The 17,970-nt window shown below is 41.2% G+C and overlaps 1 protein-coding gene across 1 annotated transcript in view; it reads right to left on the bottom strand.

Annotated features, from left to right (window-relative positions):
- pkhd1l1.1 (PKHD1 like 1, tandem duplicate 1) overlaps nt 1-17,970 on the bottom strand; it is a 237,775-nt gene that overhangs the window by 48,534 nt on the left and 171,271 nt on the right. Inside the window, exons 59-64 of the mRNA XM_043689364.1 lie at nt 17,196-17,325; nt 15,919-16,092; nt 14,154-14,257; nt 11,625-11,751; nt 10,484-10,581; nt 3,991-4,081 (exon numbers count right to left, since the gene is read on the bottom strand). Coding sequence (XP_043545299.1) covers nt 3,991-4,081; nt 10,484-10,581; nt 11,625-11,751; nt 14,154-14,257; nt 15,919-16,092; nt 17,196-17,325 — 724 coding nt within the window. The remainder of the gene's footprint in view (nt 1-3,990; nt 4,082-10,483; nt 10,582-11,624; nt 11,752-14,153; nt 14,258-15,918; nt 16,093-17,195; nt 17,326-17,970) is intronic.

The following is a 17,970-nucleotide window of genomic DNA, read 5'->3' as shown; positions in this document are numbered from 1 at the left end:
CTCTATGACTATATGAAATTGGCTAAGTGACAGGACACAGAGAGCAGTAAATAATTGTTTTTTCGACTGGAGGAAGTTTTATTGTGTAGGTGTCAGGAGTTGGTTTTTGGACCTCTGCTCTTCGTGATCTATATTAATAATCAAGAATTTAGTGTACATGGTTTTAAAACCCTTGCCAAAATTTCTTTATTTTTGTTTTATTCTTTTAGCAATTTTGGTTTAGAGCTGTAAAGTGTGAAATGGAAGCTAAAGATATCTTTGGACTGTCAATAAGTTTTTATTAACAGGAAAACAGACAAAACATTTTTTGTTTATTTGAGGCCATGCCTGGAGGTTAATTACAAGTTGGTTCCTGATCAAAGGTTAAGGAGATGCTTTGACACTGGTAACAGCATTTATGTTTAAACGGATAGCAGAGGTTGACTATTAACAAGGTCAGTACCTGAGAATTGGTTCCAGCAAGTCTGGAAAAGACCTTATAATAAGTATTGAATGGTGAATCAGACCCCGTGGAGAATATAGTCAGTCTGTCAGGGGGTGGTCAGAATTTGAATTGGCTTTTGTACCATGTTTCTGTGAGAAAGAGTGTGGTTATTGATGCTATAGCATTAAGATTTGAAAGTACCCTGCCAAATCTCCTAGGAACAGCTTTTTGAAGCTCAGAGAATACAAAACTGAGTTCTAAGTATTACTGCATTTCGCTGTGTGAACTATAAAGATGACAATGTTTGACATCTTTAGAAAATATCACCACTTATGCCTTTAGAACACATCATGAAAACCACAAATAATCTAGCCATTTTGTTATTTACTTTTACTCATCCCTTAAGCATGTTTGTCTGTTTTTTGTGTGAATGCGGATGAAAACAAAGATTTTAGGTTTCATAAAATAGACCAATTAGATTACTCTGTTGTTACTTTATCCCCTGCTGAAGTTACTATGTTGTTCATAAGCTGCTAAGTCTTTTGTTTAAGATGCAAGCCGATATCTGGAACTGATTATTCGCAGAGTCTGGGTTGGTTATTCAAAAGTTTGGTTAGAAATAATTGGGGTCAATCTTGAGGGAATTTGAAGGTTTTAATTTTACTGTGATTTGAATACAGAGGCAGAAGGGCTGATTTGGTTCAGCTGTCTGTCTTCATGCCATAACAAGGGCACAATTTCAAATATTACTGGATAACAAAAAAAAGTGGACATTTTGTGAACTGCGACAAGACGCAATTGGAGAACATGTAAAGGACACAGTCTGAATGGATGCACAAGTGACAGTTGTAATTTAATTCAGGAAGTGAGATGTGATTCATTTTCATGGGAAGATTGTGGTAAGGAAATAATTCTAAATGGAGCCAGGAGCAGTGGACCTGGGGCGTATACCTGCAAAAATTGTTGAAGGTGGCAGGATAGTTTGAGAGACTGTTAGTAAACCTTTAGGAATGAATAGAGGCAGAGGGAAAATAAATAAGGACGTTATGATATAGCTGTAGAAAACACTAATGCAGGCTCTGTGCAGTATTGGAAGGAATATTCCCAGTCAAAGTGTACATTGGTGCGAGAGTTGAGAAAATGGGGTGAGACCAGCAGTAATGAAATTCTCGAAATTATGAGCAAAACATCTGATTCTTCAACAAAGTACTGAATGGCAAGACAAGAATCTTGCCAGTGACTGGTGAAAGGTTAATTTGCATGTATGGGCATGTTATTATTAACCAATCCTGTGTTATCAACAGGTACCCATTCTCCCAACCACTGGATCGAAACCTGATGGCAGCAATTCCCAACATGAAAATCAGAGCAGTTAACTGGCTCACCACTTGCTCCTCCAATCCTTCTTCTCAGACAGCAGTTGCCAGTAACTCAGGGCATTCTCTGTGGGCAGAGATTGCTCTCCCACCCCCACCATAGATGCAGGTTGGCATTGGACAAATACCGGCTCTGTATGATCTCATGGCATGTCTCTGATCCACTACAATATGGTCCTACTCTTTAATACTGTGCTTTGGAGTGCACGATCACCTTTCACTGCAACGCTGCTGCCAGGTCACTTTGTACATAGGGTCAAGCCCCATCTCATGAACTAGAGCAGGCTGTATTCCAGGGATCCTGCTTGCTCACTCATTTTCACTTCCTGTTCCCTATCTACTGTTTAGTGTAGACAGAAAACCTGCAGGCAGCATGTCAAGGTTGTCAGCAGTCATCAGTCAAGGGGGTGGACATGCTGCTATATGGCACCATGTTACATCAATTCCCTACCTGTGCCATGTAAGAGCAGCATTTATGCTAACTTGGCCCCTTGCCGTGCCATCAGGATCCTGAATGACCTGTTCCATAGGGTGGTACAGAGGCATGACTTCCTCTTGCCCCAGCAGCAGCACTGGAGGCGACAACACCAGACCGTGCCAGCCTTGTCTGAGGTTACCTCCCGGTAAAGCAGTCTCAGCTATTTGAAGGAATGCCCAGCTTTGTACAAACAAGGTTAATATCCTTTTCCATTTCACTATCATGAGTACCACCATTTTCACTCTGATACCTCACACTCACTTGATCTCTGCTACTCATCCCACCTCCCAGCAAGACTCAAGCTCTACCACTCTCACTATTTCTTGTAACCTCTTCCCTCACTCCCTAATGCCAACCTTGCATGGCCTCTGTATTGATGACTCACTCAGTCAGGATACTTGCCTTGCTGTTTGGAAAGTATTGTGCCACAAACTTTCATCCCCATAATACCAGCCACACCTTCATTCAAGGAGAGAAACAGACACCAGGGAGGTAAAAAGAGTCAAGATGGGTGGAGGGCTGCACTACATTTAGTTCCTCACCCCTTTTGTGTACAGCATCCTGACTCTGACCCCCTTGAATGACTAACTGACCAAGTCCAATCCCTTGGTCTGATATCGAAGACTTGCTCTTAGCTTACTGTATACCACGACATCCTGAACAAAGGCTAGCCTCTCCAGTTCTGAAGAAGGGTCACTGGGCTTGAAACATCAACTCTGCCTTCTCTGCCCAGATGCTGCCAGACCTACTGAGTTTCTCCAGTAATTTCTGTTTCTGTTTCAGCTATCCCACTGAACATAACTGAGACCTACTGATAACCATGACAAGTTTCCTGCTTTTGCATCTCTGCTAAATGGCAAAGCAAGGTAGAAGTAAGATGAGCCTGGTATCTCTGGCTGCAGGGGAAAAGTGTGCAATGATCAGCCCAATGCAAATCAGGTCAGAGAAGGTAAGGACTGCAGATGTTGGAGATCAGAGTTGAGAGTGTGGTGTTGGAAAAGCACAGCAGGTCAGGCAGCATCTGAGGAGCAGGAGAATTGACTTTTCGGGCAGAAACCTGATGAAGGGCTCTTGCCAAAAACATCAATTCTCCTGCCCCTCGGATGCTGCCTGACCTGCTGTGCTTTTCCAACACCACACTCTCAACCCCAATGCAAATCAGGGCTACTGCAAGCATCCAGGGAGGCTCAGCATGAGTGCTATTACAGCGAGTGAAGTGCTGAGCCATTCAATCAGATCCAGTCCACAAGGTGGGTGCATATCTCTGAGCGCACAGTGTCCTTGCTGCAGCATTACATTACAGTGTCCTTGATACAACATTACATTACAGTGTCCTTGCTGCAGTATAACATTACAGTGTTCTTGCTGCAGCATTACAATGACAATTGCCCTTGGGCAGACCAAGGCATAGCATTGAAATGCCAAAACTTTCTGTCAGTGGATTGGAGATGTGTCATGAGGTTTCTCAGAGGATGGCACATATCAGATGCCAGTGTCCAGGGATGTGGGGTATTGCAATGTAACTCTTTAAAACTTGGTATCTTTCTGGTGAGTCTACACTATCTCCAAGATTTGAACTTCTCGGTTGCTCATCCAGACCCATATACATGACACAAGCATACATTGTTTACCTGGGCAAAATGGAACAATGTCAATGACATAGAAATGGTAGATACAAAGTGAGTGCAGGTCTCCTTGAGGTTGAGACTTACCTGGACATGGTTCCCCATTAATTCGATAACCAGCCTTCTCAAATCCTGCAACAATGTTCCCTTGAAGCACAATATCAGAGCCTTCAATTACCTTTAAATATAAATAAAATCCAAATATAAACTTCACAGCATCTTACAAATAATAGAGTCCTTATTTTCCTGAACAATTTTGAATGTAAATACCTACAAGGAACTTACAACAGAGACACAGGCCATTCAGCCCAATTAATGTCAACCCCAATCATTACATTTTACACCCACTCGATGCAATGTCTGCTCCTGAGGACCAGATTTTCATGGAATTGGGAAAACTCAACAAACCTGTAAAAATATTGTGCAAGGCCACCATTTTTGATGTAGAAATCCCAATCCCATTTCAAAATGTGTTTTGGTAGGGGAGAGCAAGCAAGTTGTGACTCAAATCCAGCAGGACATTGTGAACTCAGTTCAAATAGATCTCATTTTTGCTGGAGTGAAGGTGAAAGTTACTAAATTTTAGAGGTAATGCTCTTGAGGAGTGAATAAGGTCTATAAAACTATCACAATGTGAAGATATTTGGAAAGTCAAGTCAAGATAGGATTTTCATGGTGAATGGCAGGGCCTCAGAAGTGAAGTGGAACAGAGGGACCTTAGAGGTCAAGTGCACGGTTCTCTGAAAGTGGAGTCACAGGTAGACATGGCAGTGAAGAAAGCTTTTGGCACACTGGCCTTCACCAGTCAGGGCATTGAGTGTAGAAGTTGGGAAGTTATGTTGCAGTTGTACAGGGTGTTGGTGAGGTTGCACTTGGAGTATTGTGTTCAATTTTGGTCACCTTGTTATAGGAAGGATGTTATTAAACTTGAAATGGTGCAGAAGAAATTTATAAAGATGTTGCCAGGACTCAATGGTCTGAGTTATCGGGAGAGGTTGTACAAGTTAGGACTTTTTTCTTTACAGTGTAGAAGACTGAGGGGGGGATCTTATAGTAGTGTATACAATCATGAGGGGCATGGATAAGGTGAATGCACTCAGTTTTTTTTCCCCGGGGTTGGGGAATCATGGACTAGAGGGCATCAGTTTAGGGAGGAAAAAAAATAAAGGGGACCTGAGGGGCACCCTTTTAGCACAGAGGGTGGTACGCATATGGAATGAACTGCCAGCAGAAGTTGTTGAGTTGGCTAAATTGACATCATTTAAACGACATTTGGACAAATACATGGATAGGAAAGGATTAGAAGGATACGGGCCAAGTGCAGGGAAATGGTGTTAGCGTAAGTGGACATTTTGGTCGGCATGGACTTGTGTGGGCAAAAGGGCCTGTCTACATGCTGTAGGACTCTATGACTCTATTTGAATCCCCAACCCCTTAAAAATAAAATAGAAATGAGGATTCCTGTGTCAGTGAGAGTTGAATTATTTCTGTTCTATAATTGTTGCTCATTGACATTTTCCCCAACAGTTATTGTTATTTCCTTATAAATGTTTAACTGTTTTCCACAAATTCATATAATGCCAGCAGGGAAATCCAAGTTCATGCTATGATTGACATCACAAAAAAAATTAAAGGATTATCTGTTTTTGATGAATAAGAGTTTGTTTTTATAAAGAATTAAGACCTAAGATTGAAAAGTTTTGAATGGACTTTCATAAATGGGAGTCGATGAGTGTGGTGCTGGAAAAGCACAGCCGGTCAGACAGCATCTGAGTAGCAGGAGAGTCGACGGTTCGAGTATAAGCTCTGATCTCCAGCATTTGCAATGCTCACTTTCTCCCAGTTTCATAAATGGGAGTAGATCTTTAACACACTGGAGACTGAGATGATATTTATACCTTTGTGTTATTGAACCTGGTGTATCTTTGATGGATATTGGATGAGTTGGAATGAGGTTGTAAGGGGTCATGGGGTTGTGTGTGGATCAGGACCTGATGTTAAGATGGCACAGCCAGAGGGTGAGGGCTAGAAGAGCTAATATGGGAGTAAGTAACTGAGGTGAGGTTCCAAAGAATCAAGAGGGTCTGTTTAAAAGGCTACTTCAGCATTCAGTAGTTTCCGAGAATACCTCCGATCTGAGTCTGAGGACAGTGGGAATGACCCCATCTCCTCTGAACAACAACAGTGCAGTTCAGAGAAGTTTCTCCTGAGGCAAGAGTGGTGTGTTGGGAAATCTTTCAACTTACGTTCCCTGCCTCAGGAGTGAAATTCTGATCCTGAGTCTCTGCTATGGTTCCGTGAGTAGGACTCATGCCTCTTGAATCACAAAGGTCCAGATTTAGGTTCCACACCAGAGTTTGAGCACAAAACTCAAAGGTGACACTGTATTAAGGAAGTGCTGCTCTCTGACAGGTGCTGTTATTCAGACAAGACTTAAAAACAACACCCCTTCAGCCTGCTCAGGTGGCTGTAGTAGATAAGTCTGGAGAGGAATGCAGTGGTGTTTGTCGAGGTTCGTCCCAAGCAGCGCCGTGAAGCGGGACTCCGTGCTCTACTGTCTGTTCCCCGGGACGCACACCGAGACAAACATCAACTGTGCCTGGAGGATCATCAACTCGGTGAATGATGCTCTCTGGGCGGTCTGAAACTTGTTGATCTTCCAGCTGAAGGAGTTGACCCCGACTGAGTGTTGCAGACTGGCACATTCCAAGGTCCAGGACTACGTATTGAGGGACGCGCTGAAGCTTGGGGCAGCAGCCGCCAAGACGCGGTGAGGAAAGACCACAATGTAACGTCTGCCTGCCCAAGAAGAACTGGGGGCCGATGCAGTAAGGGGGCTCTGCTGACCCCCTAGCTAAATATGTGGATAGTAATCGTACAGATCTGTATATATGAATGATTACTCTGTCTCTGTATGCAAAGAAATGGAATGTTTACGTATGTATGGCATGACCAATTGTACAGATCATCAAAATATTTTATGAATAAAGTATATTTTTGAAATAAAAAAAAGGTGGCTGTAGTAGATCACGTCATCCTACTTTGAAGAGGAGTGGGGACCTCTCCCAACCATGCTGGACAATATGTATCCCTCAATCAGCAGTCCAAAATATATCATCTGCTTATTCTCACATTGCTGTTTGTGGGAGCTTGCTGTGAAGAGATTGGTGATGGGTTTCAAATATTACAACACTGACAGTACTTCAAAAAGAACATCATTGGCTGTAAGGGACATTGAGGCATTTGTTGGTCATGAAAATGTGCTTGTAAATGCAAGTCTTTCTTTTTAGATGCTTCTTAAAAGTTCTAAAAATTCAGTTAAATTGTGATAGCAGATAGAAGATCGTTGGGTGAGGATTGTAGGGAAATAGATGGTGACACCTTGCAAAATGTCCATATCGCAGAGGAGGAAGTGCTGAATGTCTTGAAACCCATAAAGGTGGATAAATCCCCAGGACCTGATCAGGTGTTCCCGAGAACTCTGTGGGAAGCTAGAGAAGTGATTGCTGGGCTCCTTGATGAGCTATTTGGTTCATCGATAGTCACAGGTGAAGTGCCGGAAGACTGGAAGTTGGCTAACGTGGTGCCACTGTTTAAGAAGGGCAGTAAGGACAAGCCAGGGAACTATAGACCAGACTTGTACATCCTGTCCCTTAGGATTCTCTCCAACAACTTGTTGGAGAGAATCCTAAGGGACAGGATGTACAAGTATTTGGAAAGGCAAGGACTGATTAGGGATAATCAACATGGCTTTGTGCGTGGGAAATCCTGTCTCACAAACTTGATTGAGTTTTTTGAAGAAGTAACAAAGAAGATTGATGAGGGCAGAGTAGTAGATGTGATCTATATGGACTTCAGTAAAGCTTTTGACAAGGTTCCCCATGGGAGATTGGTTCGCAAGGTTAAATCTCACGGAATGCAAGGAGAACGAGTCATTTGGATACAGAACTGGCTCAAAGGTAGAAGACAGAGGGTGGTGTTGGAGGGTTTTTTTTCAGACTGGAGGCCTATGACCAGTGGAGTGTCACAAGGATCAGTGCTGGGTCCACTACTTTTTGTCATTTACATAAATGAGTTGGATATGAGCATAAGAGGTACAGTTAGTAAGTTTGCAGATGACACCAAAATTGGAGGTGTAGTGGACAGCGAAGAAGGTTACCTCAGATTACAACAGGATTTTGACCAGATGGGCCAATGGGCTGAGAAGTGGCAAATGAAGGTTAATTCAGATAAATGTGAAGTGCTGCATTTTGGGAAAGCAAATCTTAGCAGGGCTTATATGCTTAATGGTAAGGTCCTACGGAGTGTTGTTGAACAAAGAGATCTTGGAGTGCAGGTTCATAGCTCCTTGAAAGTGGAGTTGCAGGTAGATAGGATAGTGGAGAAGGCGTTTGGTATGCTTTCTTTTATCGGTCAGAGTATTGAGTACAGGAGTTGGGAGGTCATGTTGCGGCTATACAGGACATTGGTTTGGCCACTGTTGGAAGCTTGCATGCAATTCTAGTCTCTTCCTTTCGGAAAGATGTTGTGAAACTTGAAAGGGTTCAGAAAAGATTTACAAGGATGTTGCCAGGGTTGGAGGATTTGAGCTATAAGGAGAACTGAACAGGCTGGGGCTGTTTTCCCTGGAGAGTCTGAGGTTGAGGGGTGACCTTATAGAGGTTTATAAAATCATGAGGGGCATGGATAGGATAAATAGACAAAGTCTTTTCCCTGGGGTAGGGTAGTCCAGAACTAGAGGTTTAGGGTGAGAGGGGAAAGATATAAAACAGACCTAAGGGGCAACTTTTTCACACAGAGGATGGTACGTGTATGGAATGAGCTGCCAGAGGAAATGGTGGAGACTGTACAATTGCAACATTTAAAAGGCGTTTGGATGGGTATATGAATAGGAAGGGTTTGGAGGGTAATGGTCCGGGTCCTGGCAAGTGGGACTAGATTGAGTTGGGATACCTGGTCGACATGGACAGGTTGGACTGAAGGGTCTGTTTCCATGCTGTAAATCTCTATGACTCTATGATTGGGGTGCATGGGTCATGGTGCATAAAGGGCACAGAGCATAGCATCTGGGTCAGACTGCAGAGCAGAACAATTAATATCCTTGACTGATGTTGTTAAAACGTTGAACTGGACAAATTCTCATTGCTGACCAGACTGAACCCATCCCTGTAATACACTGTTACCAAGAGGGTAAATGAATAGGAATGGCAGGAGAATTTCCACCTCGGGTTTTGCGTTGAGTTAGGTTTTCCATCAGAGTAAGTACAGCTTGGGATTATTATCCAGTTGGGATTGGCTAAAAAAAAATGAGTTGGATGAATGGGGAGAAGAGGAAAGTGCAGATAAGCCAGCAATATCCCAACTGAGGTATAAATATCAGACTGGCCAGATCAAAGGAGGCAAGAAAAACTAGTACAAAAGGTAGCAGCAGGATCATATTAACCACATGAGATGCTGTAAGGGATTCCTTTGTAGTGTTAAAATGAAAATATCAAATTAAATTGTTCAAATATTGTGAAGGCTGTTATGTCAGCAGTGCAGCAATATTGTGAGAAAGAACCTCATTTTGATGTATTTTCTGTGCATCAAGTGATATGATTCACATTAAAGAGGAAGGTTGGTTGAGGATACCTGGAGAGCATTTTGGACAAGTGATACTTCGTAAAGAGAACAACTGGTCACACATCTATCAGAAGGATGTTGTGAAACTTGAAAGGGTTCAGAAAAGATTTACAAGGATGTTGCCAGTGTTGGAGGGTTTGAGCTATAGGGAGTGGCTGAATCGGCTGGGGCTGATTTCTCTGGAGCATTGGAGACTGAGAGGTGACCTTACAGAGGTTTATAAAATTATGAGAGGCATGGATAGGGTAAATAAACAAGGTCTTTTCCCTGGGGTGGGAGAGTCCAGAACGAGAGCACAAAGGTTTAGGGTGAGAGGGGAAAAAATTAAAAGGGACCTGACGGGCAACTTTTTCATGCAGAGGGTGGTGCATGTATGGAATAAGCAGTCAGAGGAAGTGGTGGAGGCTGGTACAGTTACCACATTTAAAAGGCATCTGGATGGGTATATGAATAGGAAGGGTTTAGAGGGATATGGACCTGGTGCAGGTAAATGGGACTACATTAGTTTAGGACATCTGGTCGGTATGGATGAGTTGGACCAAAGGCTCTGTTTCCGTGCAGTACATCTCTATGACTCTACATGAGAACAGGTTCTGATCATCATGTAGCATAGCTGACAGTCAGAAGGTCCAGAAGATGACTATTGGTCAGTTGGAAACTAGATTGTGAGATTCTATTTATAACAGTTACTTTGTTATTGATATCTGAGCAGTTGAATAATATACTTGGCCTGCACCATGAAGAATCAGTTAATTGATTGTGATGTACGTTTCTTACAGCGTCCATCCAAGAGTATACTTGGTTTTCATGCGCTGGCATTGTGATGGCACCCCAGTGGATTTGATGATGGCAAGTAATGACTCACTTTGGGGCAAAATCAAATTGAATTTCCCACTGTCAAAATAACAATTTGGTTAAATATGCTTTGCTCCCTTTTATTAAATACAATGGATTTGACCTCAATTGCTGCAGTCCAAATATCGGAAAGTGAAGACCACAAGGTGAGAGCCACCAGATTCCTCCTCACCCGATTCCTGTCACCCATTAATGTGATACCTAGGATAGGTCAGAACAACCAATTGATTTTCAGCCACACTGAAGTCATTTCATAATAAACAGATACAGATTAGGAGTAGTTTGATGTGATCATGGTCTCAACTTTGCTTTCTTCTCTTCTCCCATTTGTTTGTAACTTTGGAATTGCTTGTGTATCAAGAAACTAATTCAGCCTCAAATATATTCAGTTACCCAGTTTCCACTGTTTTCTGAGGAAGGGGATTCCACAGACTAACAACCCTCTGTGAGAAATGACTTTCCCCTCATCTCCATCTTCAATGTCTTTCTCACATGAGGAATCATCCTCTCAGCATCATCTTGTCAAGTCCCCTCAGGATCTGACATGTATCAATAACGATCACTTCTCATTCTTTTAAACATACAGCCCTTTCCTTATAAGGTGAGCCGTTATCACAGGAATCAGTTGGATGCACATTCACTGGAAGTTTTCTAACATACTTGTATCTTCTTTAAAATAAGATTAGAATTGTACACAATACTGTAGATGTGATCTCACCAATGTCCTGCACAAATGTAGCAAAACTGATTGGTTTTTATATTATTTTCTACCTTGCAATAAATTACATCATTACATTTGTCTTCCCAATCATTTCCTACACCAGCAGTCTAACTGTGAATCACATACCATAATGCCCCGATCCCTCTGTCCCACAGAATTCTGCAATCTCTCACCATTTAAGGAATATTTTATTTTTCTATTCTTCTTGCCAAAATGGACAAATTCACATTTTCTCACAATACCTTCCATCTGTCAAATTATTGCTCACCCAGTTAAACTATCAATATCTCTTTGCATACTCCTGATTTTTCTGATGCCATGCTCAGTAAAAGTACAAATATCATTCATCAACATTCTGAAGTGAAATGCTTTACTGTAGGCCTTGACTTTATTCAATGGTGTAAGGATGAGTGAAAACTATTTGACATCATGGAAAACAGGATAACTCACATGTGCCTGGCTTACACCTAAACACACAATTTAACATCCTTTACGTTTATCAACATGCTAAGATTATGATTACCTCCATCATAAGTTTTGAAAATGACATTATCATCAATATTAAGGCCACTTGTTGCAAAGACTCCTATCGCAGGAGCAAATCCATGATGGAAAGCACATCCACGAATGTAGGAATCATTTTCTACAATCTGAAAAAAGATAGTTCAAATGAATCACAGTCAATCAATTTGGTCCTCACCCATTTCTTATGATATCACAGAATATCAGTAATGATTCTGGAATTTGCTGTTTGATCTTGGGGGGAATATCCCCTTCTATCTCATTAAGCCCCATTTCCATTTAATATGATGCTGCTCCTTTAACAAAGTTATGTTGTCCTTGTATTGTTTTCAGGGGAGTTGTAAAGGCAGAGGTTCTGATATGCTGGAAATATCTACTTAAAAAAGCTTTTAAGTGTTTTTTTTTTAAAACACTTGTACAATGAAAGGAGAGTGGCCAGTTCTCTCAGCTCAGGGTTTTGTTTGGTTTGGTTTGGTTTTAGCAAGCTGTTTTGTTTGCAGCTGTGGATCAAGTTTTAGCTGGGAACCCAGAGAGGCTGCTGGAGACCTGAAGGAGCAGTTCCATGCTGATCCTCTCTCTCTCTGACATCTCTCTTGCAAGAACCTGTGTTTGATTTTACCATTTTGTGCTAAGGGGGTGTTTATGGGGATGTTGCAAATATTTGGAACAGCATCGTTAAGTTGTGATGGAGTCGATTGGGTCTTCAGATAGGTTAAGTTATTCTAAATTTGGTTCTCTTCTGTTTGTGTTTCATTCAGTAGTCTGTAAATAAATGTTGTTGTGTTTAAATCTGCATGGTTGGGGCAGCTGCATCACTTCTGGAATATCCACTGCTTAAAACAACTAGAAAATTTGGGCTACCTCCTTGAAATATTTTGAGGGGTCTGGCCTGGTCCATAACACATTATTTATCCTGATTTATGCCAGGTCCTGCCTTTTTGGAAAATGAATCATAAACATGTCCTGAATAAAAATACAAACACTATCAGTTTATAAACCATTGAGGGAAATGAGTTTCTGACTCTGTGAAAGCCTATCTTTCCTCACGCTCTCCCACTCTGAGACCCTCAGTCAGAAGTCTCATGTTTGAACCTTACTCTGCACTGTAATCCTGCAGATACTGAAAATCAAGAACGAGAGCAAAACATGCGAGCAGTATGTCAGGCAGCATCTGTGTCTGTGTGAGAGAGAGACACACAAAGTTAATGTTTCAGGTTGAGGGATCATTCCTGAAAAAAAAGTGTGTTTATTGTGTGTGTGTGCATGCATGTATATCAATGTGTGCCTATGTCTGTGTGTGTGTCTGTGTTTGAGTCTATCTTTGTGTGTGCATTTGACTTTGAGTGTGTCTGCTTGTGTCTGTCTCTGACTACCTCTGACTACCTGTCTCACTCTGCGTCAGTCTGTGTTTGTATGTGTCTATCTGTGCCTGTGTCTGCCTGTGTATGTGTCTGCATGTGTATGTGGAGAGCAAAGTGAAAGCTTTGCATAAACTGGAGGCCAGAGATGATTACGTATCAAAAGATTGTGCTGTGCAACAGCCCTTATACTGGATGAAAGTGAATAAAATTGGTTGTGTCCACATAAGGGGAATTCCTATTAAAAAAACTCTGAACCTATATACAATGTGAAGCAATAACGAAAGCAATGAGAAGGAAAAGAGCAAAATTAAAAAAAAAGAGAAATGAGAAAAGAACAAGATAAAGGCAGTGGTTATAATCTAAAGTTGTTAAACTCAGCATTAAGTCCAAAATGCTGTAAAGTTCTGAGTTGAAAGATGAGGTGCTGTTCCTCAACTTTGTGTTGAACTTCACTGGAACACTGCAGCAGGCTGTGAACAGAAAGGTCAACTTGGGAGCAAGGTGAACAATTAAAATGACAGATTATGTTTGTTGACTGAAGTGGTCACTCAGTCTGCATTTGTGGTCCCCAGTGTGGAGGATGCCCTGATCAGTAGAAATGAGGGTCAAGTTTTCATTTTGAGGATAACAAACAGGATTTGGCACTGAACACACACTCAAGGAATTAAGGGCGGCAGGCAAACTCTCAAAGCTAGATGGTTAATAAAAAGCTGAATAACTTAAGAGGAGTGGCATGTTGCAATGAACAGTAAGTAACTGAGAGGGTACTTCAACACGGAGGTCCCCTCATAGCCACCTATTTAAAAAAATCAATCATACAAGAGAAAGTAGCCAGCCAACCACCATGGATAGCACTCTACATGGTGGGCCTCCAAGTTTGCCAGGAGCACTGGCACACTGGTCTGCCACTGGTGTCTACCTCCTGTCAATTTAACTACTCCCTGTCATTTGGAAAAAACTGGAGACCAAATGGAACAGTCTCTATAAAGCTTCAAGTGATTGGGTAAATTTCAGAACATTTGACAAAAACATCAATCTGGCAGACTCACACCTGTAGGTGAGGCATGCATATCTCAATTTGCAGTACACCCACCCTCAGGAACTGTCAGAAACACAAGCAAATTATCTGCATGAAAAATATGAACTGCTTAAAAAATTCTGATACAAACCTCTCCAAGATTGAGGAAAGACACAGAAAATCGTGGGCCAAAGTAACTTAGGTCATCATACTGTCCACTGTGATAAAATTCAACATCCTGTATTCTGGCATGACCTACAAAAATAGAGAAACATCAACAATTTAAATTGTATTTAAAAGGTTGTAAAACTGAAAGATTTTTCAAGGACGGTATAGAAACCAATAATCATCAGTAAAAGTAATATTTTGTGTAGAAGCTTTCTTGATTTAAAATTTAAAGAATTAAAGTGAAACTCTTTCAACTTTTGTCTAAAACCTCAACATAGTGCTCAGAAGCCTTTCAGATCAATGTGTCAGCGTTGTTGTTGCCAAGATCACTGCGTGCAATTCGAACACAGAAGTGTTTGTGGAGTTAACAAGTTGGATGGGAGCCTGATACCCCATCTGCTTCAGAGCAAATTTCATTTCTCTTACATGGACGAAGCTTACAAAGATCATTGATTGATGAGGACCAAATCTTAGCATTTAGGGTTATATTGGATATATTACAAATAATCTCACAATAATCTGACAAAAATTCAAATCCCAGTATAGTCACAAGCATGTTTAAATTCATTCATTTCAGCAAATCTGGAATTTTAAAAAAAGCTACTGCCAGTAACTGAGACACAAAACTACAGAGTTGTGTAAAAATCCACCTGGTTCACTAACATACATACAGGATGAAAATCTGCTGATCTTACCTATTTCGGTTTATAAGTAACTTCAGGCCTACAGCAATTTGAGTTAACTCTTAACTTTGGTATGCCTTGTAGGCCATACAGTTGTACAAAACTACTACAGAAAATATAACAATTTCCTCTCGAATTACACTGTTCACCAGATAGACTGCAGCGATTCTAGGAGGCAACTCATTATAATTTTTCCAAAGTAATTAAGGATAGGCAATAAATGATGATCTTTGCCAGTGATACAAGTATCCATGAGTGAATACACCGTCCCCAACTGACCCCCACTGTTACATCTAACTGATCCGCAAAGCTGTTATTTTCGGCTTAGTACATTTAGTACAACTCTGATATTCTGTTATGGTCATCTCAGAGAAATGTAGGAAGCAGGAAATATAATGGTTCTCTGAAAATAAAACAGATTTATTGAGTTTAAAAAAAAAATAATTGCTCTTCTTGGCCAATACCTTCAGGTAAAACATCTTTACTGTCTTCTTTGCAACTTAATAATCTTAAAATACAAAAGGTATGGAAATGCACCAATCACCAACTTCTGCGTAGTCTATGAGATAATTATTTTGCTTGTTTACAGCCAGTGACCAAAGACTATATTCGATGGCAATGCCTAAAGTGAGCACTTTGCACATCTTGGCAGACACATCAGGAAATCACACCCTTAGCCTCAGATTTTAATGGCATTATTTTAACACACAGTAATATTATTCTTACCTATTTAAATGCAGGAACACAAAAATTGGATAAACCTCCTCAAAGTTCACCCCCAACCTGAAACCACGTTTTCATGCCACCAAATGATCTTCAACTTCTCCTGAACTAAATCTCTTCTCCATAATCCTGACTACAGGACAAGCTTTGCTTTTCTGGATATCTGGCTCTCCATTCTTAACGCAGTTCTGACAAATCCCAGTCCGAGCTGATGAAAGGTAATAAAGTATTCCCTCATAACAACTTTCTGCCCATTCACCAGGAGCACTGTTACAAGAGATCTTAGGAAATATGTTTCAACATTCTTTGGGAGATTTCATAACCTAAATAAGGACAAGATACCTTTGAACTCCATTCCGTTATGAAAGAAGGAACTGATCAAGACCCGTGCTCCAAACAATTCATCTGCCTTGTCAGGGTGATTATGGCCAATGATCTTGATGTTTCTGCTGAGCAGGCCAATATCTGCTGCCAGAGTGTAACTCTGGCCTCTTCCCTTCAATTCCTGTGTTTCCGCTTGAAGAAAATGAACAATCTCCATTCAGATTGATTCACAGACATGGACACAGCCATTAATAAAAATTGCACTCCATGAAATGGGTTCAGAACAATATAAACATGTTATCTTCAATTATCTTAATAGAACAACAAATTTAGTTGCAGAAAATATTGAAATGCATCCATTATGTAGTTCCATCATAACTTGTATTAATTTATTTTTGCAAACATGGTTTTAAAATAGTATTTTTGAAAATGCATTACCCTTTTGGTTTTTTCCATCTCAATTTTAGTTTCATTCATGTGAAGGATCTTTGGGTCTTTTTTACTTCATTAAAGATGCTCCATAAATACATGTTGTTCTGGGGAGGCTAAACGTCTTTGATACAATGGGTCATTTTCATACACCAAGCATTGAACTAACCTGCTCGTTAGTGGTCCTAATGAGGTCCCTCAAGTTCCAAATCCACTGTAGGGGATTTATCTACTAGATCAGTCTTCCTGAGATATGTATGCTGAATTTGTTTCTTTGTTTAGGTTCTGGGTCTCCGAAGTATAAAAAGAATAAAGAGGCACTGGAGAAGGTGAAAGAACAGACTTACAAGGAAGACACCAGAATAACAGGAGAAGATGAACTGACTAGAATCCCTCTCTTGGAAAAGGTGACTCAATCGAGGCCTTTAAAGTAATGAAAGGTTTTGAGACAATGGGTACAGAGAGAATGTTTTCTCCTGTGGGAAGAGCAAAACTAGAAGCCTCCAATACATGATGGTCACCAGGAGAAGTGCCTTCCTCCAGAGAGTGGTGATTATGTGGAACTTGCTATGACAGGGACTGGCTGATGTAAATAATAAACATGCATTGCAGGAGAAACTAATCAAGTAGGTGAGGGAGAAGGGAATACAACATTATGCTGAGAGGAAAGAGGCAGAGAGAGGGTTGATCGGAGCTATAATGCTGGCATGGACTGGGTGGGTTGAATGGCCTGATTCCATGCTGTAAATTCTATGCCATTCTCTGTAATTCTCTCTGTTGATGATAAATTGCAGCAGAGGGTGTTCAGATCTCATTACTGACAGTACCAAGAGACCGATTAGAATTTCCATTCAGCTGAGACTTACCGACGTGTGTGTACGATAGTGCTTCATTCAAGCCCAATGTCTTTCTATCAAAGGAGATAGAGTGGATCGTTCTGATTTCTGTCTGTGTGTAATTATAGCTCGTTGTTGACACAAGGATCTCATCTCCTTCCTGAACAAAATTAACATCAATCAGCAGGTTTCATCTCTGAAAATCTGAACCACGAGATAAACTATATCACGTTTAGAATTCTCTTGTTGACCTGGATTAAGTAGATTAATGCCCCCCACCCTCACTGACCAACCAGCAGCCAAGTTTATGAGAATAAGTCATAATCTCATAGGTAGATCCGATCAAGGACAGTAGTGGGAGACTGTGTATTGAGTCGGGAGAGGTCTTGAATGAGTACTTTTCTTCAGTATTTACAAATGAGAGGGACCATATTGTTGAAGAGGAGAGTATGAAACGGACTGGTAAGCTTGAGGAGATATTTGTTAGGAAGGAAGATCTGTTGGGCATTTTGAAAAACTTGAGGATAGACAAGTCCTTGCGTGGGTTTCCTCCGGGTGCTGCGTGGGTTTCCTCCAGGTGCTGCGTGGGTTTCCTCCGGGTGCTGCGTGGGTTTCCTCCGGGTGCTCCGGTTTCCTCCCACAGTCACAAAGATGTGCGGGTCAGGTGAATTGGCCATGCTAAATTGCCTGTAGTGTTAGGTTAAAGGGGTAAATGTAGGGGTATGGGTGGGTTGCGCTTCGGCGGGTCGGTGTGGACTTGTTGGGCCGAAGGGCCTGTTTCCACACTGTAAGTAATCTAATCTAA

The sequence above is a fragment of the Chiloscyllium plagiosum genome, chromosome 4, assembly GCF_004010195.1.
Source record: "Chiloscyllium plagiosum isolate BGI_BamShark_2017 chromosome 4, ASM401019v2, whole genome shotgun sequence".
NCBI lineage: Eukaryota > Metazoa > Chordata > Chondrichthyes > Orectolobiformes > Hemiscylliidae > Chiloscyllium > Chiloscyllium plagiosum.
The sequence above is the reverse complement of the archived record's forward strand: the minus strand, read 5'-3'. Positions and strand labels throughout refer to the sequence as shown.